This window comes from Somniosus microcephalus, chromosome 5 (genome assembly GCF_052327205.1).
Source record: "Somniosus microcephalus isolate GS21.2 chromosome 5, FLI_Smic_1.0, whole genome shotgun sequence".
Taxonomy (NCBI): domain Eukaryota; kingdom Metazoa; phylum Chordata; class Chondrichthyes; order Squaliformes; family Somniosidae; genus Somniosus; species Somniosus microcephalus.
In genome coordinates this window covers 92,415,054-92,441,928 of record NC_140991.1, presented here as the reverse complement: position 1 = coordinate 92,441,928, position 26,875 = coordinate 92,415,054, and the positions used below count along the sequence as shown (strand labels likewise).

Here is a 26,875-nt window from a genome sequence, read left to right as displayed (position 1 = left end):
TGTTCCAGATTTCTGATGTGTGAAAAAGTGCTTCCTAATTTCACTTCTAAATGGATTACCTCATACTTTGCTGAATGAACTCCATCTGCTGTAGTTTTCCCCATTCACTTAGTCTGTCCATGCCCCTTTGTAACATCCTGCTCCTATACACACTACTTACTATGCCTCCTAACTTAATATAATCAGCAAATTTGGATATCGAACTCTCTCTTCATCCAAGTCATTAATATATATGGTGAAAAGCTGAGGGCCCAGTACAATACCTAGGGAATACTACTTGTTACATACTACTAATCAGGCAGTGAACCCTTTATTCCCGCTCTCTTTCTCCTACCTACCAACCAATTACTTACCCATGTCACAAGGTTACCTTCAATTCTGTACGCTCCAATTTTTGCCAATAATCTCTTGTGTGGAACCTTATCAGTTGCCTTCTGGAAATCCATATAGGCAACATCCATAGACACTCCCCTATGCAACATGCTTGTGACCTCCTCAAAAAATTCAACTAGATTAATCAGATGTGATCTACCCATCACAAATCTATGTTGACTCTCTGATCAACTGATACTTGTCCAAATGCTCAGTCACTCTCTCTCATGATAGATTTCAGTAACTTCCCCACAATTGATGTTATATTGACAGGTCTGTAGTTACCTGCTTTTTTTAAATTTGCTTATGAGATCTGGGCGTCGCTGGCAAGGCCAGCATTTATTGCCCATCCCTAGTTGCCCTTGAGAAGGTGGTGGTGAGCCGCCGCCTTGAACCACTGCAGTCCATGTGGTGAAGGTACTCCCACAGTGCTGTTAGGGTAGGGAGTTCCAGGATTTTGACCCAGCGACGATGAAGGATCGGCGATATATGTCTAAGTCAGGATGGTGTGTGACTTGGAGGGGAACTTGGAGGTGGTGGTGTTCCCATGCGCCTGCTGCCCTTGTCCTTCTAGGTGGAAGAGGCCGCAGGTTTGGGAGGTGCTGCCGAAGAAGCCTTGGCGAGTTGCTGCAGTGCATCTTGTAGATGGTACACACTGTAGCCATGGTACGCCGGTGGTGGAGGGAGTGAATGTTTAAGGTGGTGGATGGGGTGCCAATCAAGCAGGCTGCTTTGTCCTGGATGATGTCGAGCTTCTTGAGTGTTGTTGGAGCTGCACTCATCCAGGCAGGTGGAGAGTATTCCATCACACTCCTTACTTGTCTTGTAGATGGTGGAAAGGCTTTGGGGAATCAGGAGGTGAGACACTCGCTGCCGAATACCTAGCCTCTGACCTGCTCTTGTTGCCACAGCATTTATGTGGCTGGTCCAGTTAAGTTTCGGTCAATGGTGTCCCCCAGGATGTTCATGGTGGGGTATTCGGCGATGGTAATACCGTTGAATGTCAAGGGGTGGTGGTTAGACTCTCGCTTGTTGGAGATGGTCATTGCCTGGTACTTTTGTGGCGCGAATGATACCTGCCACTTATCAGCCCAAGCCTGAACGTCATCAGGTCTTGTTGCATGCGGGCATGGACTGCTTCATTACCTGAGGAGTTGTGAATGGCGCAGAACACTGTGCAGTCATCAGCGAACATCCCCATTTCTCACCTTATGTTGGAAGGAAGGTCATTGATGAAGCAGCTGAAGATGGTTGGGCCTAGGACACTCCCTCCTCGTCTTTAATAATGAAATGACATTTGTAATTTTCCAATGCAATAGCACAATTATCTGAAAATCTGAATCTGGAATTTTATAATTCTGCAAAATTATGACTAATATGTCTGCAAATTCCTCACCTATTTCTTTTAATACCCTGGGGTAAAGAGCATCAGGTCCTGGAGATTTATCTATCTTAAGTCCCAGGTGTCATTGACAGTGCTATCAAGTGGCACTTACTCACCGATAACCTGCTCACTGATGTCCAGTTTGGGTTCCGCCAAGACCACTCGGCTCCCAACCACATTACAGCTTTGGTCCAAACATGGACAAAGGAGCTGAATTCCAGAGGTGAGGTGAGAGTGACTGCCCTTGACATCAAGGCAGCATTTCACCAAGTGTGGCATCAAGGAGCCCTAGTAAAACTCTCCACTGGCTGGAGTCATACATAGCACGAAGATCAATCATCACAGCCCCAGGACATCGCTGCAGGAGTTCCTCAGGGCAGTGTCCTAGGCCCAACCATCTTCAGCTGCTTCATCAATCACCTTCCCTCCAACATAAGGTCAGAAATGGAGATGTTCACTGATGACTGCACAGTGTTCAGTGCCATTCACAAATCCTCAGATAATGAAGCAGTCCATACGACATAAAGCTGGGTGGGCATGTGTGCTGTGAGGAGGATGCAGAGAAACTCCAGTATGATTTGGACAGGTTGGGTGATTGGGCAGATGCATGGCAAATGCAGTATAATGTGGATAAATGCAAGGTTATCCACTTCGGTGGCAAAAACAGGAAGACAGATTATTATCTGAACGGCAATAGATTGAGAAAAGGGGAAGTGCAACAAAACCTGGGTGTCCTTGTGCACCAGTCGCTGAAGGTAAGCATGCAGGTGCAGCAGGCAGTTAAGAAGGCAATGGTATGTTGGCCTTCATAGTGAGAGGATTCGAGTACAGGAGCAAGGATGTCTTGCTGCAGTTGTACAGGGCCTTGGTGAGACCATACCTCGAGTATTGTGTGCAGTTTTGGTCACCTTATCTGAGGAAGGATGTTCTTGCCATGGAGAGAGTGCAGCGAAGATTCACCAGACTGATACCTGGGATGGCAGGAATGACGTATGAAGAGAGATTGGGTCGATTAGGCTTATATTCGCTAGAGTTTAGAAGAATAATAGAGGATCTCATTGAAACTTATAAAATTCTAACAGGCCTAGACAGACTAGATGCAGGAAGAATGTTCCTGATGGCGGGGGAGTCCAGAACCAGGGGTCACAGTCTAAAGAAAAGGGGTAAGCCATTTAGGACAGAGATGAGGAGGAATTTCTTCACCCAGAGAGTGGTGAACCTGTGGAATTCTCTACCACACAAGGCAGTTGAGGCCAATTCATTAAATATATTCAAGAAGGAGTTAGATATAATTCTTAAGGCTAAAGGGATCAAGGGATATGGGGAGAAAGCAGGAACAGGTTACTGAATTTGGATGATCAGCCATGATCTCATTCAATGGCGGAAGAAGCTCGAGGGGCCGAATGGCCTACTCCTGCTCCCATCTTCTATGTTTCTATGCCCGCATGCAACAAGACCTGGATGACGTTCAGGCTTGGGCTGATAAGTGGCAGGTAACATTCGTGCCACACAAGTGCCAGGCAATGACTATCTCCAACAAGCGAGAGTCCTAACCACTGCCCCTTGACATTCAACGGCATTACCATCACCGAATCCCCCACCATCAACATCCTGGGGGGTTACCATTGACCAGAAACTTAATTGGACCAACCAAATAAATACTGTGGCAACAAGAGCAGGTCAGAGGCTAGGTGTTCTGCGGCGAGTGTCTCACCTCCTGACTTCCCAAAGCCTTTCCACCATCTACAAGGCACAAGTAAGGAGTGTGAAGGAATACTCTCCACTTGCCTGGATGAGTGCAGCTCCAACAACACTCGAGAAGCTCGACACCTTTCAGGACAAAGCAGCCCGCTTGATTGGCACCCCTTAAACATTCACTCCCTCCATCACCGGCACACCATGGCTGCAGTGTGTATTATCTATAAGATGCACTGCCGAAACTTGCCAAGGCTTCTTCGGCAGCACCTCCCGAACTGGCGACCTCTTCCACCTAGAAGGACAAGGGCAGCAGGCGCATGGCAACACCACCACCTCCAAGTCACACACCATCCTGACTTAGAAGTATATCGTCGATCCTTCATTGTCGCTGGGTCAAAATCCTGGAAGTCCCTACCTAACAGCACTGTGGCAGTACCTTCACCACACAGACTGCAGCGTTTCAAGAAGGTGGCTCACCACCACCTTCTCGAGCAATTAGGGTTGTGCAATAAATGCTGGCCTTGCCAGCGATGCCCACATCCCATAAACGAATGGAGAAAAAAAAATTCTCCATTACCATTTTCAAACTTATTTTAAATCCACTAAGCTCCTCCCCTTGATTTATTTTTAGGTTACCTTGTACCACTTGACGTAATAAAACTCACTACACACTTGGTTTGAGCATAAAGCAAGGCTTTAACCAACTTGTTTCAGAACATGGAGGTCTAGTTGTACTTCACTAGTTCCTTGTCTTACAAAATGTCCCTGGCAAGCTGGGACCGACGCCCGAGTATTTATACTCCTTGGACTACGCCACCAGCTGGCTGTCCACCATTATTTCACGAGTAGTTTCTTGATGAATGATGAGATTTATAACATTCTTCCTGCCTAAAAGATTTGGAAGTCCGATGACTTCCTCTTAGCGGATCAGGCGGACCACGAATAGCCGCAGTCTCTTAGATTTTTGTTTATGGCTAGAAGGCACGTCTCCCCGGACCGTGTCTTGGTCCGTGGGCCGCTTGATCCGTACCGGTGGATCGACAGGGCCCATGTTGCTCTGATCGACCCGAGGGAGGCTGGGGAGATCGTGACTCCGGGTGTGGGTCCCCACAGGCACAGAACTGGCTTCATCCTGTTGGATAGCTGGGAATTGACCGGCGTCCTGGCCTCGGGTGGCCATCCCACGGGGAGCGCTCGGCTCCCCGAGTGGATCCGGTGGGGCAGCTGGCAGATCTCTTGATGCCCCAGGTAGGGCATCATCTTCGGGGGAGCGCAGAGTGTCGGCATCATCCCCGTGGGTCCCTCTATCGGTTGGGTCCATGGAACTGGCCGGACCGGGAGCCAGGTCCTGGAGCGAAACGGTGGACTCCCGGCCATCCGGGTACCGCAAGTGCACATACGTCTGGGAGTTCTACCTTGTCGACGAGAGGATCGGTTTTAGATGATCGGACGAATCTTCGGAGCAGCACGGGGCCGGGAGCTGCCAACCATGACGGTAGAGATGTCCCATGGGTGGAGCGACGCTGGAAGCTGAAGAATCGCTCGTGAAGTGTGACATTGGCAGACGTAGAAAGGAGAGACCTGATGGAATGCAACATGTCAGGGAGCATAGTTTCCCACTGCTGGTCTGGTAGGTTGTGTGACCTCAGCGCAGGACGAACAGCGTTCCAAATGATAGTGTTGTATCTCTCAACCTGTCCGTTACCGATGGGATGGTACGGTGTCGTTTTACTTGTGGCGATTCCCCGTTGGGAGAGATAACTTTTGAGTTCGCTTGACATGAAGGAGGGACCCCGATCAGAGTGGATGAAATTGGCCGTACCGCAAAGGGAAAAGACTTGACCAAGGCATTTGATCACTGTGGAAGTAAGCATATTGGGACAGGGGAAAGCAAAGGGAAAGTGTGAATATTCGTCCACCATAGTAAGTAAGTAGGTGTTTCGCGTTGAGGAGGGCAATGGCCCTTTAAAGTCAATACTGAATCGCTGCATAGGCTGCATAGCGTGTATGAGCGAGCCATCCGATGGACGGAAGAATATCAGTTTTAATTCCGCACAAATTCTACAGGAGGAGCACGTTCTTTTCACATCTTCTGTAGAAAATGGGAGATTTTTAGATCGCACAAAGTGCAACATACTGGTAACGCCAGGATGGCATAAGTCAGTATGAAGATCCGCCAGAGTCGAAGTTGACATAGAAGAGCAGAATGCCCGCGTGAGGGTATCCGGGGCCACATTCTCTTTGTCAGGTCGATAATGTATGGTGTATCCAAAGGCGGCCAATTCCATCCTCCAGAGTTGTATTTTGTTATTCTTGATCTTAGTGCATTTCCGGTTATCCAGCATAAAGGCCATGGAGTGCTGATCGGTTCTAAGTGTGAAATGGCGACGAGCGAGAAAATGACTCCATTTACGTACCGCTTCGATGATGGCCGTAGCTTCCTTCTCGACAGGAGGATAATGGAGCTCGCTACCCTGCAAAGTTCTGGACAGAAATGCAACGGGTCGACCACCTTGATTCAAGGTAGCAGAGATCGCCACATCCGATGCATCGCACTCGACCACGAAAAGATTTTCATCAATGGAACGAAGCGTGGCTTTTTCCAGTTGTCGCTTGAGGAGGTTGAAAGCTGAATTAGCCGTTGCCTCTAATGGAAATGACTTTGCGTGAAGCAGGGGCTGGATCTTGTCGGAGAAGTGGGGTATCCATTTTGCATAATAGGCGAACATGCCGAGTGCCCGACGAAGGGAGCCGAGATTCGTAGGGGGAGGGAGCTCCTGAAGCGGACGAAGTCGCTCCGGATCCGGTTTGATGACACCGTTGCCCACCCAGTAGCCAAGGATGTTGACTGATGGTACTGATTTCACAGATTTGGACTCATTTAAGGTTAAGTTGCGATGACAGAGAACGTCAAAAAATTTTTGGAGGTTGGCATCATGCTCCTTCTGGTCATGACCAGCAATGGTGATATTATCCAGATATGGAAAAGTGTCCGTTAAGTTCTCCTGTTTGACTAGGCTATCCATTGCCCGTTGAAAGACGGCCACCCCATTGGTGACTCCAACTGGAAGGCGACAAAACTGGTAAAGCCGACCATTGGCTTCAAAGGCCGTATACTTCTTGTCAGAGTCCTTTAACGGCACTTGATGATATACGCTCTTAAAATCAAAAGTTGAAAATACCTTGTAGTTGGCAAGGTTATTGACCATATCATCGATGCGTGGTAGTGGGTAGGCATCCAGGTCGGTATACTGGTTAATAGTTTGCGAGTAATCGATGCAAAAACCTTTCTTGTGTTGCTTCAGAGGATTTTTAACAACGACGACTTGAGCCCGCCAGGAAGATGAACATGGCTCAATGATACCGTCAGCTAGAAGGCGAGAGATTTCTGTCTCGATAAAGGATCGATCATCTTGGCTGAAACGTCGTGATTTAGTGACTATGGGCTTACATCGGGGGGAAAGATTGGCAAACAAGGAGGGCTCGTCGAGCGAAGCCGCCAAAAGCGCACAAAATGGTACTTTGGAAATAGTAAGCTCCGGCTTTGACCCTCCAAACTCGAAAGTGAGTCTTTTGTGTTTTTTCTGGAAATCCTGTCCCAGGCGTACATCACTGCATAGGTTCTTGAGCACCCCGAGCCAGGTGGACATATAAGTGCGGCCATTGAGAATAAGGTCGACAAGACAAAAGCCAGAAGAATTGGTGGTCAGTGTCGTCCAAGCTGTTGCAATTTCCCTGTCCAAGGGGTAAATACGCAATTTTGACTTACTGACAGCCCACTCACTAATGAAGCTGTCAGAGCTGCATGAGTCGATTAGTGCGCTCAAAATGTGTCCATTTACCATAACCTTCGTGGCTGCATGGGACAGACTTTGGGGAAAAACAGCTGTGATGGGAGGAGGGGCAGTTTTACCCTTGACAGCTGTACCCTTAGTAGTGGTTCTTGGGGGAGGAACAGTTTTATAGATTGCAGCTGTAACCTTAGTAGTGGCTCTTGGGGGAGGAGCAGTTTTATAGATAGTAGTTGTAAAACTAACAGGAGCTCTTGACCGATATACCTTAGAAAAGTGGCCTTTCTTACTAGCAGCGGCTCTTGACTGGCATACCTTAGAAAAGTGACCTCTCTTGCTGCAATGACTGCAGGTCGCGTTACGAGCAGGACAAAATTTCCTATAATGGAACGCACCTCCACAGAAGAAACACTTCCTTCCAGATTGCTAAGATGCCGCTAGGGCGGGGTCGTCATCAGTGTAGGTTTCTAGGGTAGGATTGTTATCAGCCGGGTTGGAGTCATCATCCGTGAGGGCTTCCGCCCGAGGCCTATCGAAAGAGTCACTAAAAGTGATAGCAGCAGCCCGTGCACGTGGTGAAAGATAGGTGTCTGCATTCCTCTTTGCTAAGTCTAGAGAACATAAGAACATAAGAAGTAGGAGCAGGAGTAGGCCATAGTGCCCCTCGGGCCGGCTCCGCCATTCAATATGATCATGGCTGATCCGAACCTAGACTCACGTCCACTTCCCTGCCCGCTCCCCGTAACCCCTAATTCCCTTATCTGCTAGGAAACTGTCTATCTACGTTTTAAATTTATTTAATGTCGCAGCTTCCACAGCTCTCTGAGGTAGCAAATTCCATAGACTTACTACCCTCTGAGTGAAGAAGTTTCTCCTCATCTCAGTTTTGAAAGGGTAGCCCCTTATTCTAAGATTATGCCCCCTAGTTCTAGTCTCACCCAACAGTGGAAGCATCCTCACCGCATCCACCCGATCAAGCCCCCTCACAATCCTATATGTTTCGATAAGATCGCCTCTCATTCTTCTGAATTCCAATGAGCAGAGGCCCAAACTACTCAACCTTTCCTCATAAGTCAACCCCCTCATCTCCGGAATCAACTGAGTGAACCTCCTCTGAACTGCCTCGAGAGCAAGTATATCCTTTCTTAAATATGGAAACCAAAACTGCACGCAGTATTCCAGGTGTGGCCTCACCAGTACCCTGTATAACTGCAGCAAGACTTCCCTGCTTTTATACTCCAACCCCCTTGCAATAAAAGCCAAGATTCCATTGGCCTTCCTGATCACCTGCTGTACCTGCATACTAACCTTCTGTGTTTCATGCACCAGGACCCCCAGATCCCGTTGTACTGTAGTTCTTTGCACTTTCTTTCCATTTAGATAATAACTTGCTCTTTGATTTTTTCTGCCAAAGTGCATAACTTCACACTTTCCAACATTATGTTCCATCTGCCAAATTTCTGCCCACTCACTTAGTCTGTCTATGTCCTTTTGCAGATTTTTTATGTCCTCCTCACTCACTGCTTTCCCTCCCATCTTTGTATCATCGGCAAACTTGGATACATTGCACTCGGTCCCTTCCTCCAAATCGTTAATATAGATTGTAAAGAGTTGGGGTCCCAGCACTGACCCTTGTGGAACACCACTAGTCACTGATTGCCAACCCGAGAATGAACCATTTATCCCAACTCTCTGTTTTCTGTTAGATAGCTAACCTTCCACCCATGCCAGTATATTACCCCCAATCCCGTGATTTTTTATCTTGATCAGTAATCTTTTGTGTGGAACCTTGTCAAATGCCTTTTGGAAGTCCAAATACACTACATCCACTGGTTCCCCTTTATCCACCCTGTATGTTACGTCCTCAAAGAATTTGAGCAAATTTGTCAAACATGACTTCCCCTTCATAAAACCATGCTGACTCTGTCCGATTAAATTATGCTTATCCAAATGTCCTGTTACTGCTTCCTTAATAATGGACTCCAACATTTTACCAACCACAGATGTTAGGCTAACTGGTCTATAGTTTCCAGCCTTTTGTCTACTTCCCTTTTTAAATAAGGGCGTTACATTTGCAGTTTTCCAATCTGCTGGGACCTTTCCTGAATCCAGGGAGTTTTGGAAAATTACCACTAATGCATCCACAATCCCTACCGCTACTTCTCTCAAGACCCTAGGATGTAAGCCATCAGGTCCAGGGGATTTATCTGCCTTTAGTCCCATTATCTCACCGAGTACCACCTCCTTAGTGATTTTAATCGTGTTTAACTCCTCCCCCCTATAGCCCCCTGTTTGTCCAGTGTTGGGATATTTTTAGTGTCCTCTACTGTAAAGACTGATACAAAATATTTGTTCAGCGTTTTTGCCATCTCCATGTTCCCCACCACCAATTTCCCGGTCTCGTCCTCTAAGGGACCAACATTCACTTTAGCCACCATTTTCTTTTTATATAACTATAGAAACTCTTGCTATCTGTTTTTATATTTTTTGCTAGTTTACTTTCATAATCTATCTTCCCTTTCTTAATTAATCTTTTAGTAATTCTTCGCTGGCTTTTAAATGCTTCCCAATCTTCTATCCTCCCACTAGATTTGGCTACTTTATATGCCCTTGTTTTCTGTCAGATAATATCCTTTATTACTTTACTTAGCCATGGATGGCTGTGTTTTCTTTTACGCCCCTTTTTCCTCAGTGGAATATATTTTTCTTGAAAGTTGTGATATATCTCTTTGAATGTACACCACTGCTCATGTACCGTCTTACACTTTAATCTATTTTCCCAGTCCACTTTAGTCAACTCTGCTCTCATACCTTCATAGTCTCCTTTATTTAAGCTTAGTACACTGGTTTGAGATTCAACTCTCTCACCCTCCAACTGAATTTGGAATTCAGCCATGTTATGGTCACTCATTCCAAGGGGATCCTTTACTAGGACATTTTTTATTAATCCTGTCTCATTACACAGGACCAGATCTAAGATTGCCTGCCCCTGGTTGGTTCAGTAACATACTGCTCAAGGAACCCGTCCCTAATGCACTCTATGAACTCTTCCTCAAGGCTGCCCTGCCCAATTTGATTTGTCCAGTCAATATGAAAGTTAAAATCCCCCATGATTATAGCTGTTCCCTTATTACAAGCCCCAACTATTTCCTGATTTATACTCTGACCAACAGAGTTGCAACTGTTGGGAGGCCTATAGACTACGCCCACTAGTGACTTTTTCCTCTTATTATTCCTTATCTCCGCCCAAACTGTTTCACTATCCTGATCCTTTGACCCAATATCATTTCTCACTATTGCAGTGATTCCATCCTTTATTAACATAGCCACCCCACCTCCCTTTCCTTTCTGTCTGTCCTTCCTAATTGTCAAATACCCCTGGATGTTTATTTCCCAGTCATGGTCACCTTGCAGCCATGTTTCTGTAATGGCCACCAGATCATACCCATGTGTAGTTATTTGTACCATCAACTCGTCTATTTTGTTACGAATGCTGCGTGCATTCAGATAAAGAACTTTTAAATATGTTTTATGACAATTTATTCCTGCTTTTACCCCCTTTACTACTTTACCTTTATCTTTATACATTCTGTCCCTTCCTGACACGCTCTGGTTTTTAATTCCCCCACTGCTACCTTGCTGTATTGCCCTCTCCGCTGACATTTTTATTTTTTGCTCTCTTGAAACCTCCCCCCCACTAATTAGTTTAAAGCCCTCTCTACAGCCCTAGTTATTCGATTCGCCAGGATTCTAGTCCCAGCACTGGCCAAGTGAAGCCCATCCCAACGGAACAGCTCTCTCCTGTCCCAGTACTGGTGCCAGTGTCCCAAGAAGCAAAACCCATTTCTCCCACACCAGTCTTTGAGCCACGCATTTAACTCTCTGATTTTATTTACCCTAGCCAAATTTGCTCGTGGCTCAGGTATATTACCCTAGTGGTTCTGTTTTTTTAATTTGGCCCCTAGCTGCTCACACTCCCTCAGCAGAACCTCTTTCCTTGTCCTATCTATATCGTTGGTACCAACATGGACCACGACAACTGGATCCTCCCCCTCCCACTCCAAGTTTCTCTCCAGCCCAGAGGAGATGTCCTTAACCCTGGCACCGCTCTCGCTCTTGGCTGCAAAGAACCCTATCTATCCCCCTAATGATACTATCCCCTACCACTACAACATTTCTTTTTACTCCCCCCACTTGAATGGCCCCCCCGTTCCACGGTGCTGTGGCCAGGTTGCTCATCCTCCCTGCAGTCCCCGTTCCCATCCCCACAGGGAGTAAGAGCCTCGAACCTGTTGGACAAGAGCAAGGGCAGCGGCTCCTCCAACACTACCTCCTGGATCCCTGTACCTGCCTCACTCATAGTCACACCCTCCTGTCCCTGACCACGGACTACATCTGAATTCGTTAATCTAATTGGTGTGACTACTTCCTGGAACACAGAGTCCAGGTACTTCTCCCCCTCCCTGATGTGTCGCAGTGTTTGAAGCTCGGACTCCAGCTCATCAACACGGAGCCGGAGTTCCTCGAGCAGCCAACACTTACTGCAAATGTAATCACCGTTAACATCAATGGTGTCCACCAGCTCCCATATATTGCAGCAGTAACACATCACCTGCTCTCCCATTCTATGTAATTAATTAAATTTATTATTATTATTTTTAAATGATATATTTAAGGGCCCTGGTTTACAAACTGTCCCGCTACACCACAGAGACCTTAAAAACTATAAACCACAGAGTTAAAGTTTTTTAAAAAAGAGAGAAATACTCCCAACCAATCACTTACCTGCTTTGTGGTGACGTCACACCTCGATTACTTTTTACTTCTCTCCCTCTGAGATTGGAAATTGGTACGCTCTGAGGCCTACCTGCGCTCGGGCTCACCTTTTATACTCACCACCGCTTGAGTTCCTGCTGCTGCCGCTCTGAGGCCTACCCGCGCTCGGGCTCACCTTTTATACTCACCACCGCTCGAGTTCCCGCCGCTGCTGCTTTGAGGCCTACCCGCGCTCGGGCTCACCTTTTATACTCACCATCGCTCGAGTTCCCGCCACTGCCGCTCTCTGCCGATGCCTGGTCATAGGCAGCCTGTAACTTGAGAGTTTTATTCTCCAACAGACGCTGACGTATGAAGGGAGACGCCATCCCATTAATAAAGGAATCACGAATTAACTCGTCCTGGTACTGCTCAGCTGTAACAGCTTTAAGATTACAATCCTTGCTGAGCCTGCGAAGTTTCTGAAGGAATTTGTCAAGTGATTCCCTGGGTTGTTGTCGAGTTGTGGCCAGTAGATGCCGAGCAAAAATTTCATTTGGGGACTTGACATATAGCTGCTGTAGTATTTGGATAGCGGCGTCATAGTCTACACAGTCTTCGATATAATAAAACACATGAGGGGATACATAATTAGCAAGTATCTCTAATTTATCCGGAACATTTTCACCACACACCCTGAGGAAGTTGCTGAAGGTACGATACCAGTGTTTCCATACCTTAGCAGCTGTAAGTGAATTCGGGTCCAGGTCGAGACGGGCGGGTCTGAGTAGTTTCTCCATGATGGATCAATTACTTGTCTGAGTTCCCTTCTATGGTTCGAGTCATAGCTGGCTGTTCCCGAAATCACCCAAAGCATGGAGTCGATATCAAGTTGATTAAATTGACGTAATAAAACTCACTACGCACTTGGTTTGAGCATAAAGCAAGGCTTTAATCAACTTTTTTCAGAACATGGAGGTCTAGTTGTACTTCACTAGTTCCTTGTCTTACAAAATGTCCCTGGCAAGCTGGGGCCGACGCCCGAGTATTTATATTCCTTGGACGATGCTGCCAGCTGGCCATCCAGCGTTATTTCACGAGTAGTTTCTTGATGCATGATGAGATTTATAACACCACTTGTATCTTGTCCTCTTCCTCCACTGTGAAAACAGATACAAAGTACTCATTTAATAAGGCTGCCATTTTTTATTATGTATTAATATATTTTTAAAAACTTTTGCTATTAGCTCCGATATCCCTTGCAAGTTTCTTTTTATATTCTTATTTTGCACTCATTACTTTCTTTATATCCCTTTGTTGCTTTTTTTTTATAGCTTTCCAAGTCTGCTGCATTTCCACTTTCCTTGCATTTGTGTAAGCCTTTTCTTTTAGCTTGATACTGTCTCTTGAGACTTGTGTTTGTTGACCATGGTTGCTTAACTACACAAGTGTAGCCTTTAGCTTTTAGGGGTATGTACTGGTTTTGTATTGTACCAAATACTTCTTTGAATATTTTCCACTTAATTGTCTGTAGGTTTACCCATTAACAGTTCAGCCCAGTTTACTGTGGGTAATTTCTTTCTCATCCCTTCGCAGTTTGCCTTATTTAACTTTAAAGCCCTGGTTTGTGACTCTTTCCCTCAAACCTAATATCAAATTCAGTCATATTATGATCACTATTTGCAAGATGGTCCCGTACCGTCAGATTGTTAACTAGTTCTGGTTCATTACTTATCACTAAATCCAGTATGGCCTGTTCCTTTGTCTGTTCTAAAACATATTGTTCTAGAAAACTGTCCTAAATACATTCTAGAAATTCATTGCCTTTACTACTTGAGATGTTCTGCTTTTCCCAGTCTTATAACCACTTTTATTTTGCTCCATGCATCCCTCATCTTCGTGTTTATACTTTCCCCCACTACCATGAGATCTATGAACAATGCCTACAAGAGTTTTGCATCCTTTGCTGTTCCTTAATTCTACCCAAACTATTTTCACTGCCCAATCACCATTACTGAAATCCTTTTTTATATACTGCAGTAATTGTGTCTTTTATCAATATTGCTAATCCGACCTCCTTTCCCAATTTCCCTGTCCTTTCTAAAGATCCTATAGCTTGGAATATTTAGCTCCCAATCATGCTCAGGTTGTAGCCAAGTCTCTATAATGGCTACTACATCACACCCTTTTAGCTAAATTAGTGCTTCTAACTCATTTGTTTTATTTCTTACGCTACATGCATTTGTGTACAGAACTCTTATCTGGGTAAAAGTCCCTACCCTGTCCATATGTCCTGCTGGTCTTTTTCTCTCACTTTTTGACTTGGTGTGGATTTTCTCCATTTGACTCTTTTCGCAAGGACGTGGGTCCCTCTCTGGTTTAAGTAAAGGCCATCCCTTACCATGGTTGTATTCCATTTTTCAATTATCTGTCCAAATATTAGGCCCTGAATATCCATGGGCTGTGATCCCAGTGTAACAGCTATCTGGAGCCCTCCAATGCCGACCCTGCTGGAATGCAACTGGATTCCTGCTGTTTTCCAGTGGTTTTTGCCAGATTTACGGTGGAAGGCTGGCAGAGTCACAGGAAATTCAAGGCTTTAATATTTTTAAATCTCTTTTTGGAAAATCTCTGCCTCCCAAACTATTTTACTATCCCACACAGTTTTGCATCAGCATCGAACTAAGACTTTATGAAGATTCATGCAATTGAATTTGAATGTACTTGCATCTTTCAGCAACTTTATTATTATTTTTTAATTTTAGCCTTCTTGATCAGATTAAGACTCCTCATGTGAGAAGAGTGGTAGGCATTCTTCAAATTGCAAAGTCCAGGTCATTGAAACATTGGAGAGCACTGGTAATTTTCACTTTTCAAACTGAATTTGTTTAGCAAATGTATTGTACTCTTTTTAAGAACCTGCATACAGTAAAATATTGAGTATTCTTTCTTTTAGCAAAGTATTGCTTATGGACATCAATTCCTTGCAGTAATCTTTTATTTTATTTTTTCTTAGGACAACAATATTACTGATGCAGCCAATGAAGCTAAAGATAATGTGAAGTATCTGTACACACTGGACAAATTCTTTGGGCCTCTTGTGAAGTGTACACCCGTATGTTGAAAACACTCATTTACTCTACTGTCAGATCAGTCATGATCTCATTGAACGGCAGAGCAGGCTCGAGGGGCTGAATGGCCTACTCCTGTTCCTATGTTCTTATGTTCCTATGTAACAATGTGTAATGTGAAGAAAATACATTTATTATTCTTTCAGGCCACCATGGTTGAACATATCCCCAATTTGATGAACAGTATTTGGATGATTCACAGCATTTCAAAGTATTACAACACATCAGAGCGTATGACCTCTCTCTTTGTCAAGGTTACCAATCAGTTGATTAGCACATGTAAGAGGTACCTCTGTCAGAATGTTGGAAAAATCTGGGAACAAGACAGGTAACTATCTTTGAAGAACAGATGTTTTTCACTGTACAATAAACTTTTTTTTAAACAAATCTTTGGTGATCTTTTGTGCTCATCAAGTTTAGTAATGTTAGCAATGGAAAATTGAACAATTCCACGATCAAGTATAGAACAGGTCAGATGCAGAGTGAAACACTCTCTGCTCTGCTGCAACAATGTGACTGAACCCCAATCTCAGAAGAACACCTGCTAATGCACCAGTGTGAGATTTCCCATTTGCATCATAAGAACATAAGAATTAGGAGAAGGAATAGGCCACTTGGCCCCTCGAGCCTGCTCCGCCATTCAATAAGATCATGGCTGATCTTGGGCTCAAAGCCACTTCCCTGCCTGTTCCCCATAACCCTTCACTCCCTTATCTTGCAAAAATCTGTCTATCTCCACCTTAATGACCCAGCCTCCACGGCTCTCTGGGGCAGAGAATTCCACCGATTTACGACCCTCTGAGAGAAGAAATTCCTCCTCATCACCGTTCTAAAAGGGCGACCCTTCATTTTGAAACGATGCCCCCGAGTTGTAGATTTCCCCACGAGCGGAAACATCCTCTCTGCATCTACCTTGTCGAGCCCCCTCAGTATCATATATTTCAATAAGATCACCTCTCATTCTTCTAAATTCCAATGAGTATAGGCCCAATCTGCTCAACCTTCATAAGTCAACCACAGTAACCACTTTTGTGGCCTTTGACTGAACTTAACAGTTTAGTGCTCAATTAGGAGCAGTGATGTGCTGTGAACCCATGCCCCACTAGGAAATGGGTTGAGACTGCCAAATTTCATCTAATGCCCAATGTGTGGTGGGGTGGCAGATTCGATACCCCACTTTGAGTTCCTCATCCCACCCTCCTGGTCAGTTCAAAGCAACTTTGCCAGACTCTTGGGAGCAAGTGCCCACATGAACTTTCAGATGCAAATAATACATCGCTCAGGGAGACCAGAGAGACTGATTAAAAAAAATAGCAGGATTTGTAACCTTGCAAAAAGAAACGCAACAGAGGATATTTTGGGCCTCATAGGCTTAATATAATGCAAAATTGATTTCATCTGTGTTGATGATGTGATTGTACTGCAGGAACCCTATGGGGGAAAAATTCGGTTGCTTTGCGCCTCCCGTTAGCGACCTAAGAGGGTGCTAACGGGGTGACAAGCAACTAGTGCCCAGGCGTGGTGCCGCCAGCGCCTTCCGTGAAATTGAGCGGGAGGTTAGTGGCAGCGGTAACCGTTAGCGCCGCCGGCGATGACATCATCGCCATGCGTAGCGCCCCGGCCGTGATCTTTAGTAGCGCCCCCTGACTTAACGCTGGCGTTATGTCCGACGGGGTCAGGGAGACCTACCTGCGGCCGAGGCGGCGCTATTTAAAGGCACCTGCCTCCGCTGCCGTCCCCGGCCTCCTGACCCGCCCCCCCCCCTCCCGCGGAGTGCCGGCTGCACTCCATGAGCCCGGCACTTCTCTTGAGTGCCGGGTTGTTTTGCCGGCACTCCCAGCTGGGCCCCGGGTCGCACTGCGCAAGGCCCCTCCCCTTTAAGAAGGGGAGGAAGGCCTGCAATACTGCGGCACGTAGCGGCGCGATATTCTCGCAGCACCCCAAGAGGGAGGCGGGGCGCTTCCAGTAGCGCCCCGCTTCCCTCTTGGGGCGCTACCACTCAATTTCGGCCGTGGGGTCACTAATTTTTTCGGGGCACTAAAGGGAGCGTGACTCAATTTCTCTCCCTATATCTTTTGCCATAAGAGCATCCTTTTGTAGTCACTTTTGCCCCTTGTATCCAGGTACTTATAGGAACTCCTTGAACACAGTGGCCTTACAAGTCATTGGGGTGGTGCTTCTTTGTATAAGTGCCATTGTGAGACCTCTTCCCCAACCCTGCCAAAGCTTGAAGGGTCAGTGGGAGGTTACATCAATTTTTGGCCAGCATGGGGCACATCTGGAGCACCCTGTCTATTGAAAAGGCCAGACAATCTGGTGAAGAGTTCTGAACTAGGGGAGAGGTTGGGTTCACCCTGTAAGAAATTTGTACGTGCCACCTCAGCCCCCATATAAAGGGGGCTGCCTTAAAATCCGTTTTTAAATAAATGTTAATCTTTAGGGTTCCAGACCATGATCTTGGCCTGAGACCACAGTAGCAGGCATCGCTTACACCAGTTGGTTGGGTTGTTGGATTCTCACCAGGAATACTAATGCCGATCCTATGTCGGTTCCCCAACTAGGCCTGGGACACGGGAATGGCAGTGTTTGGAGTAATTACCCCTAGTCCCACCATGTCCTACATCAATGCCCATGTTTGGGGCAGGCAGAGGCTCCATCCCACAGGCCATTCAGCAAACTTTGGCATTATCCATATCCTAACCATTCTGGAACAACTGCAGATTTTCGACCCACAATTGATCCAGAAGAAAAGATCTCTGCAGATTAGACACTACTATTAAGGCACATCATATAAATGTTTTTGGCATATGTGTACATGATGCTCAATTATTGCCTAGCAACCACAACTTAGCAGCAATTTAGAGGTCTAATGGTGCATTTATACTGTAAGTTTAGCTTTGGTGTGAAGCATTTTTGGCTTTGCATCGACACTAAACTTGTGGAATGTAAATTAGGTGCCAAGATTCTAAATGAAGTAGATTGAGACTACTGACTCCAGGGAGTCTTGCTCCTCTTTGATTCAGTGTCAGCTCAGTCCTTTCTATGGATTGAGGCTGTATTTATACTCTACTGCCCTGTCAGTGTGAAGTTGCAAAAGGTTTCAGTGTTTAGGCGGTGAATTGGAAATTACAGTTGCGTTTTGGTTAAGATGAAACCTAATCACCAATTAACACTGTTCCAGTTTGGCTGCCTTTATTCTTAAAAATAAATCTTTGCTGAGGGAATTTGTAGTATTTTTAGTGGTATAATCTTCCCCTCCTTTAGGCCTTGAGTAGGGGGCAATTTTAACCCTACTCGCTCAGCAGAAACCTGGCAGGTGGGCAGTTAAAATCGCCCTGGCTCTTATCTGTCCAAAAGCCACCATGATCACAACATCTGCAATTTTAACCTGCTCTCCTGAGCAGGCAGCAGAAACACACGCCTGGAGTCAACAGGGTCCTTCTTTACATATGCATGTTGCGGCCTGATGGCAACATTGAGACCTGACTGTAATTTTAGCTCAAGCCTCAGCGGGGAATCTACCTGGAGTTAAAATCAAGGCCCACTTCCTGGCATGAAAAATCCTTTGAATCTATGGCTACAATCTGGTGGAGAGATGACAGATTGGCAAAACACCCCAGTTGCTCTCATCCTGTTAGCTATGGCTTAATGAACAAGAGTCTTTGTTAGCCTAATAGGCATTGGAATTCATTTTTCTTCAATGCAGATCCAAACCTACACCTGTTGGTCATTAAATATCTAATTGAATTAAGTGCAGGTTTTCTTCTTCGAGACTTATAAGGTTTAGTCTCAATTAATTGCAGAGCATCAGTTATAATGAAGACTTATTTTCCCCTATCAGTCGAGACTTCATGAGTCCTATAAATTTGCATTGAAATTTCTCCTCCAATATCTCCTTCAAAAAAAGATGCCACCTAATGTAGCTGGGAGCATTATTATGAGTTTGGAGGTATGGATAATACATTGTAAATGAAATATAGCATTACTGGTGGCCTGTACTGTGCTGAATTTAGGAGTGATTAGTGATGTCACTGAAAACAATTGAGGACTTCTTACTTTGAATGAAGCATTTCTGTCTCTTTTTAGTTTGGTATTGGCTCTTATAATTCAAAACATAAAACATTAAAAATCAGCTACAGTTAGAAATCATGTTCCAGTCTAACTCAATGCAAATATTGCAGGGACTTCTGTTTTGGTTATCTTTGGACAGTAAACTTGAGAGAGAAGCCAAACTACACAATTCCAACACAACCATATTCTGCACTTTGTTCAGCTATGTGTCTGACTGGCAGCTCCATTTGAACTGAGTTGGCAGTTAATCAAATCAAATTAAGCCCCAGCAACTTTGATTTTAGGGGTATTTATTAACTGCAACTGTGCAAATGCAAGAGTTGACTGGAATTTTTGAAAATACTAGGTCAAGCTAGGTAGCTCCTATAAATGACAAGAATACAAGAAACATCAACTATGCATATAAAAGTCAATTATAATATTGAGATCAGCATAGAAATTGTGAACCAATTGTTACTACTTCACTGAAGCCCACTATCCTTCCACTGACTGATTTATGGAGCTGTGCAACTTTTAAAGCCTGATATAGACAGGCTAAGTGAGTGGGAAAACATTTGGCAGATGGAGTATAATGTGGGAAAGTGTGAGGTTATACACTTTGGCAGGAAAAATAAAAAAGCAAATATTATTTAAATGGTGAGAGATTACAAAATGCTACAGTTCAGAGGGACCTGGGGGTCCTTGTGCATGAAACACAAAAAGTTGGCATGTAATCAAAAAGGCCAATGGAATATTGGCCTTTATTTCAAAGGGATTGGAGTATAAAAGCAGGGAAGTCCTGCTACAACTGTACAGGGTATTGGTGAGACTTATGAGGAAAGGTTGAGCAGGCTGGGCCTATACTCATTGGAATTTAAAAGAATGAGAGGTGATCTTATTGAAGCATATAAGATACTGAGGGGGCTCGACAAGGTAGATGCAGAGAGGATGTTTCCCCTCCTGGGGAAATATAGAACGTGGGGACACAGTTTTAGAATAAAGGGTCGCCCTTTTAGAACTGAGATGAGGAGGAATTTCTACTCTCAGAGGGTCATAAATCTCTGGAATTCTCTGTCCCAGAGAGCTGTGGAGGCTGCGTCATTAAATACATCTAAGGTGGAGATAGACACATTTTTGCAAGATAAGGGAGTGGAGGGTTATGGGAAGCGGGTGGGGAAGTGGCTTTGAGCCCAAGATTAGCCACGATCTTATTGAATGGTGGAGCAGACTCGAGAGGCCAAGTGGCCTATTCCTGCTCCTATTTCTTATGTTCTTAAATATTTTGCACCATGTTCATACAACACATGCTGACTGGTTATATCAGCAAAAGAAGAAGCTACATTTTTTATATGTATATAGTATATTTTTCATCTTGCATAGTATTGAAATGAAAAACATGTAGTGTAAAGGATCATAAAATGATCATATAAAGCATTTTGAATATTTGTAACATATATTTCAACATTTCAAACATTTCTCTGATATTTAAATTGCAATTTTAACCAGAAGGTTTCTGATCAAAGTAAAGTTTATATTAAAAACTTTGATGAATATTTGGAAGTAGTTATTCTAGGTGAAGTCATATTAACAAATACATTTCTATAAATATAAAGAAATGCAACCTGTTTTTTTTTATTACTGTTCATTTCAGGCAAGAACTGCTGAAGAGAATTAAGGTCTGTACTCAGTTGAATGTTGAATATCAAAAACATTTTCATCGAATCAGGAAGAAGCTTCAGGAAAATCCAAAGGAGAGACAATTTGAATTTAGGTAACATTATTATTTTTATTTGACGTTATTCTAAATGCTATATACAGCCTAATTTTACTACTTTGCCCATTTTACAATTGATTCCGGTTTAAAGCTTCTGCACCACACCCACCATTCCTTGGTTTAGAAGATATGGAGACAGGCAAATTACTCTTGCCAGGTGCCAGTGCTATTTCAAGCTAACCACGAGGAAGTATATGGAAGCACCCTTCATCTATTTTAACACACAAAAAGTCTTGCACATGGCCTGCATTTCCTGAAAGTTTCAACAACAACTTGTATTTATATAATGCCTTTAATATAGTAAAATGTCCCAAGGCACTTCACAGGAGTGTTCTAAGACAAAAAAAAGAGTTGACACCGAGCCACATGAGAAATTAGGGCAGATAACCAAAAGCTTGGTCAAAGAGGTGGGTTTTAAGGAGCGTCTTAAAGGAGGAAAGAGAGGTAGAGAGGAAATTCCAGAGCTTAGGGCCTAGGCAGCAGAAGGCACGGCCGCCAATGGTTGAGCAATTATAAGCAGGATACTCAAGAGGGCAGAATTAGAGGAGCGGTGAGAATATCTCGGCGGTGGGGGGTGGGTGGGTGTGGATTGTGGGGCTGGAGGAGATTACAGAGATAGAGAGGGGCGAGGCCATAGAGGGATTGGAAAACAAGGTTGAGAATTTTAAAATTGAGGTGTTGCTTAACCAGGAGCCAATATAGGTCAGCAGGACTTGGTACGAGTTAGGACATGGGCAGCTGGGTTTTGGATGATCTCAAGTTTACCTAGGGTACATTGTGGGAGGCTGGCCAGGAGTGCGTTTGAATAGTCAAGCCTAGAGGTAACAAAGTCATGGATGAGGGTTCTTGTGACACTTTCTCTATTTCTGGCATGTCTGCCTGTCAGACCTAAACATATTGATGCCTATTCTACTTATTTTCCATTGAGTCCTCCCAGCTTCACCTCCACTTCCATGGCAGTTATCATTTTCCAAAGTATAGAGGTAATTAATGGCAGCCATGTGTGATGAAATATTCCATTCATCACTGCCTGTGACTGTGGTCGGTTTCAGTGTCATTTCCCTTCCCCCAGTCCTCATTGTATTGTTTATTGGAATGTGCTGGAATGTGCTGTGTGTAGGGCTCCGCCCATACCTGGCCCCTTTTGTAAGCTAGCTCAGTCTGGCCTCAGTCTCCAGAAGGAAGATACCTCTCTCTCTTACGTGTTACTTTCTAAGTTAATAAAAGCCTTGTTTTGTTTCGCTAACATCGAGTCTCGGAATTATTGAGGCACATCACCATGTAGGGCTCCTGTAGTGGATCCTGTGTGTCAGTAAGTGACTGTGTATCATGTAGGTAGGTTGTGTAAGAGTGGTTTAATGCCTGACCCCAGAAAATATCAGCGCATGACTTGAGAAAGCAGGTAAACTTTTTGAACAGCACAATAATTTGGACAAAAAATTTTGAAAAGTTTAATCAACTTTTAAAATAAACAGAAAATGCTGGAAACACTCAGCAGGCCAGGCAGCATCTGTGAAGAGGGAAAGGGGGAGAAATTCGGTATCGCCCATTTTGAGGCGCGAATATCGGCTAGGCGCAAAGTTTAGCGCCCGGCGCAAATTATCGCCGCCGACTGCAAAATTCGCCTCTCTCACCCCTGGAGGTGATTGGAGCGCTAAATCAGGTGCTAGACAACTCTCTTAAGGTGCTAAGCCCGAGGAGCGAGGTGTTACCTCAGAGGGCGGGCGCAGCGCAGGTGCTGTCAGTTAGCGATTGAACACAGACACACTGGCGTCGGTCAGTTCTTAAAGGGGAGGGTAGATCTTGCTCTGTAGCCACGCCCTGCTCACTGGAGCCTTGAGTCTCGGCCTGGACACACCTGTGGCGAAATCTTCCAGTCAAGGACCATGGAGAGGGCCAGGGAGCGAGCACAGCGCTTCAGCGAGCGTGCCTTGGAGGCTCTGGTTGGCGCGGTGGAGCGCAGAAGATCTCTACTGTACCCAGAGAGTGGCAGGAGGCCTTTGCCAAGCGAATACAGGAAAGCGTGGAGGGAGGTGGCTCACAGAGTGACCTCAAGCAGCATGGTACCTAGGACCCCCGTGCAATGCAGGAAAAAGTTCAACGACCTCACTCAGGTCGTCATGATGAGTGCCTTTTTTCAAAACCTCTTCATCCCTCCATCTCCACCTCACTTTATGGCCAGAGGGTCTTGAAAGCCCCAATGCCCAACACTCATCCAACACCTATGGCCCTTTCATGAAACACACACTCACATTCCACACTTTGCATACAGTAAGGGCTATTCAACCATGGCAGGCATTTCAGGCAAGATCATGGCTGCATACAGTAAGGGCTATTCAACCATGGCAGGCATTTCAGGCAAGATCATGCCTGCATACAGTAAGGGCTATTCAACCATGGCAGGAAATTCAGGCAAGATCATGGCTGCATACAGTAAGGGCTATTCAACCACGGGAGGCATCTCAGGCAAGATCATGGCTGCATATTCGCTCAGACGCCGTCCTTTTTCTTGCAGGCCAAGCTGGCTCATAATAGGAGACAGCAGCAATGGACCGGTGAAGGGCGGCCTCACCTTCAAGCCCTCAGTGATCTTGAGCAGCGCGTCCACAGGATTGTGGCAAGCCGGATGCTTGGTCCCATCACCACTGGAGACGCCGACCCCGTTCTGGCCAGCAATGGTAAGGTCATCACCTTTTTTCCTCTCTCCTTCCACTTGTTCTTCACAACAGCAGCCTTTGACGCTTTCAATCCAAATCAGTACATCGCTGCACTCATGTCTCCCTTGCTGCCACCCTGTCCTCACGCTAAAACCACTCTTGTACCTCCCTGCTTTCAGATGGTGATTCACCAGGTGAGGAGACGGGCCCTCAAGCTGCCATTGGGAGTGAAGCTGAAGGCGAGGAGGAAGAGGAAGCTGGACCAACAGTGCAACCCTCTGCCGAGGCAGCCCATGCCCATACTGGGGACACGCCTTCCCTGGAGGGGAGCGGGGGGGAATGGTCTGATGAGGGTGAAGCTCCAGGACCCAGCGGGCTGCAGCAACGCGAGGGGGTTAGGGAAGCTCAGGGGCCATCTCCCCGGATGGAGAGTGTGGCCTCGAGTCCTGCTGCACTGAACGCAGACGAGGAGTGGGTCCTCGCTGAAATGAGCACCCAGGCAGAGCAAAGGCACACTGAGCTCATGGCTGCAGTGGCAAGGCTGCCCGAATCCATTGAATCACTGGCACTTCGCTGGAGCGCAGGCGGCTGCCATGCAAATGCTAAGTGCTGCAATGCAGTCAGTGGCTGGTCTCATGCAGACACAGATTGAGGTCACGCGAGCACTGACTGCTGCCACCCTCGCTGGATCAGGCACACTTCCCCGGGGCTCTCACCGCGCCGCAGCAGGCCAGCAATCTGTGGTCCAGCAGATTGCTCCGCATGCTGAGGTGCTGCCCCGTCAGAGTGCCAGTGTGTCAGTCGAGCAGGGAGTTGCTGTCCTCGCTCAAGATGACAGCATTCCTGCTGCCAACACTGTCACTTCTCCACTGCAGTTGCCACCACCTGTAGGACAGACTGCTGCCACCCATGCAGAGTTGGAGCAGGCAGCAGACAGGCCCTCCAGGCCCAGAGCTGGTCCAGGCCGCCCCTCAAGGGCATCTGCAGTCTCAGTTTCTGACACTCAGGAGCCTTCCCCCAGCCTTGCTGCAGCCACTGGGGTCCCATTACGGAGTAGCTGCAGGGTGGGAAGAGGACAATTTCGCAAGGGAGGCAGATCACCCTCGAAGGGCAAAAAGTAGGAGGTGTTGCAAAATGTATTTCATTGTATTATTGAAAGTCGAGGGTCGTGGTCAAATTTTTGTTACTGTTTTGGACATTGTCTCCAGGTTGTGAGAGCCAGTTATGTGAATGACTTTTTTTTGGTGTTTCTTTCTATTACTTTGTCATGCGGAAATGAGACACAGTTTGGGAAATAAAGAAGTGTTTGTATTCAAAATGTGCATGTCTGGTCTTTGCACTAATTGTTGCCTTGACCGGCTTAGGGGTTGTGGGATGGTTTCATTCAGGTTATTTGAATGGCAGAAGCCATTCCCTCAGAGGGGGCCTAGAAGAGACTTGCTATGAGCCTTTGACGGACAGCCCTTCCACTTTGTGCCTCCCTCCCGTCTTGGTGCTGCTGATGATCATCCTCCTCCTCCTCCTCTGCTGCTGCTCCAATGTCTGGTGGCATTGGCTGGGTCCTGAGGATTGCCAGGTTATGCAGCATGCAGCACACAACAACGAAGTGGGAGACTCGCTCAGGCGAGTACTGCAGGGCTCCTCCAGAATGGTCCAGACAGCGGAACCATTGCTTGAGCATGCCGATTGTGTGCTCAACAATGTTCCTGGTAGCTTGATTGCTCTCGTTGTATCGTAGCTCAGCAGGAGTGCTGGGTGAACGGAGTGGGGTCATCAGCCAGGTGCACACAGGATATCCCTTGTCCCCAAGAAGCCAACCTCCTGGGTGAAGCGGTGCCTCGAAAAGTTCTGCCACAGAAGTCTGGCGCAGGATGAAGGCATCGTGGCTGCTGCCTGGAAAGTGGGCATTGACAGCGAGTATCAGCTGTCTGTGGTCACAGACCAACTGAACGTTTAAGGAATGGAAGCCCTTTCAGCTGCGGAAATCCTCGGCATTCTCTTGCGGCGCCTGCAAAGCCACATGGGTGCAGTCAATGGCGCCCTGCACCATGGGGAAACCCGCTATCCTCGCAAAGCCTGTTGCGCGTTCTTGCTGCTTGTCTGGGGTCATGGGGAAAGAGATGTACTCTCGTCTCCTTTTATAGAGGGCATTTGTGACCTGACGGATGCAGCAATGCACCGCGAACTGGGAGATATTGGCGATGTCCCCAGTAGCGAATTGAAAGGAGCCGGTGGCATAAAAATTGAGAGCCACTGTTATCTTCACTGCCACCGACAGAGACGTCCTGCTCTTCAGTTGAGGCTGCAGGTCTGGCTGAAGCAGGTGGCAGAGCTCAGTGACCACCTCCTTGCTGAATCACAGCCTTCGCAAACACTGCTCCTCAGACATGTTAATGTATGAGAACTGTTGGTGAAAAACCCTGGGAGGGTAAGGTCTCCTGTACCGACGCCTGTTGGGCCTCCTCTGTCTGGCCATGATTGCCACTCTCTCTCTGTGTCTCTGTGCCCTCTGAGTGTGATGGAGAAGGATGACGTTCCCATCCATTGCAGCCCCCATAGTATCTGGGCAATCAAAGTTATGACGGTCAAAAAGCAAAGTACCTGCAAAGTTATGGTCAGAAGCCAAAACTACCTCAGACAGCGTTGACTCAATGCAGAAGGCGCTCTCTTTCTCTCTTTGTCTCTCTCCAAATCTCTCTCTCTCTCTCTCTCAGAACAAGTGGTGCAAAAATGGCTACCACACAAAAGCCAGGAAGAGGCCCCCTTTAAATAGCGCCCCCCCAGCCCCACAGCGACTGGGAAGCGTTCCAGTCAACCTGTCGTTGGTCGCGCCAGGCGGAAAGGAGGGGGGCGCCACTGAATTTCCGGTCCGGGGCGCCCCAAGGGCGTTGCACTCTCGAATGATGTCAAGATCTGTGTGCGCAGGAGATCGGGCGGTATTGTTTAGCGCTGCCGCAAAATATCCGGTCAATTTCGCGAGAGGCGCAGATATCGCGGCGCTCAGGCGCTAGTTGGTTTGCGCTCCACTTAGCGCCCTCTTAAGGCGCTAACGGGGGGCGCTACCAACTGAATTTTTCCCCCAAAGAGTTAAAGTTTCAGGTTGATGACTTTTCATCAACCTGTATCATTTATGCTGTTTCTCTTTCCTCAGATGCTGCCTGACCTGCTGAGTGTTCCCAGCATTTTCTGTTTTTATTTCAGATTTACAGCATTAGCAGTATTTTGCTTTTAGCAACTTTTGAAGTTTGTTTTGCACTAGTAGT

General features: G+C 46.2%; 1 protein-coding gene across 1 annotated transcript in view; it reads left to right on the top strand.

Moving 5' to 3' along the window:
- Positions 1-26,875, top strand: part of dnah5l (dynein, axonemal, heavy chain 5 like) — a 450,024-nt gene that overhangs the window by 41,992 nt on the left and 381,157 nt on the right. The window contains exons 10-13 of the mRNA XM_085987988.1: positions 14,766-14,859; positions 15,017-15,115; positions 15,278-15,459; positions 20,833-20,952. Of these exons, the coding sequence (XP_085844114.1) occupies positions 14,766-14,859; positions 15,017-15,115; positions 15,278-15,459; positions 20,833-20,952 (495 nt within the window). The remainder of the gene's footprint in view (positions 1-14,765; positions 14,860-15,016; positions 15,116-15,277; positions 15,460-20,832; positions 20,953-26,875) is intronic.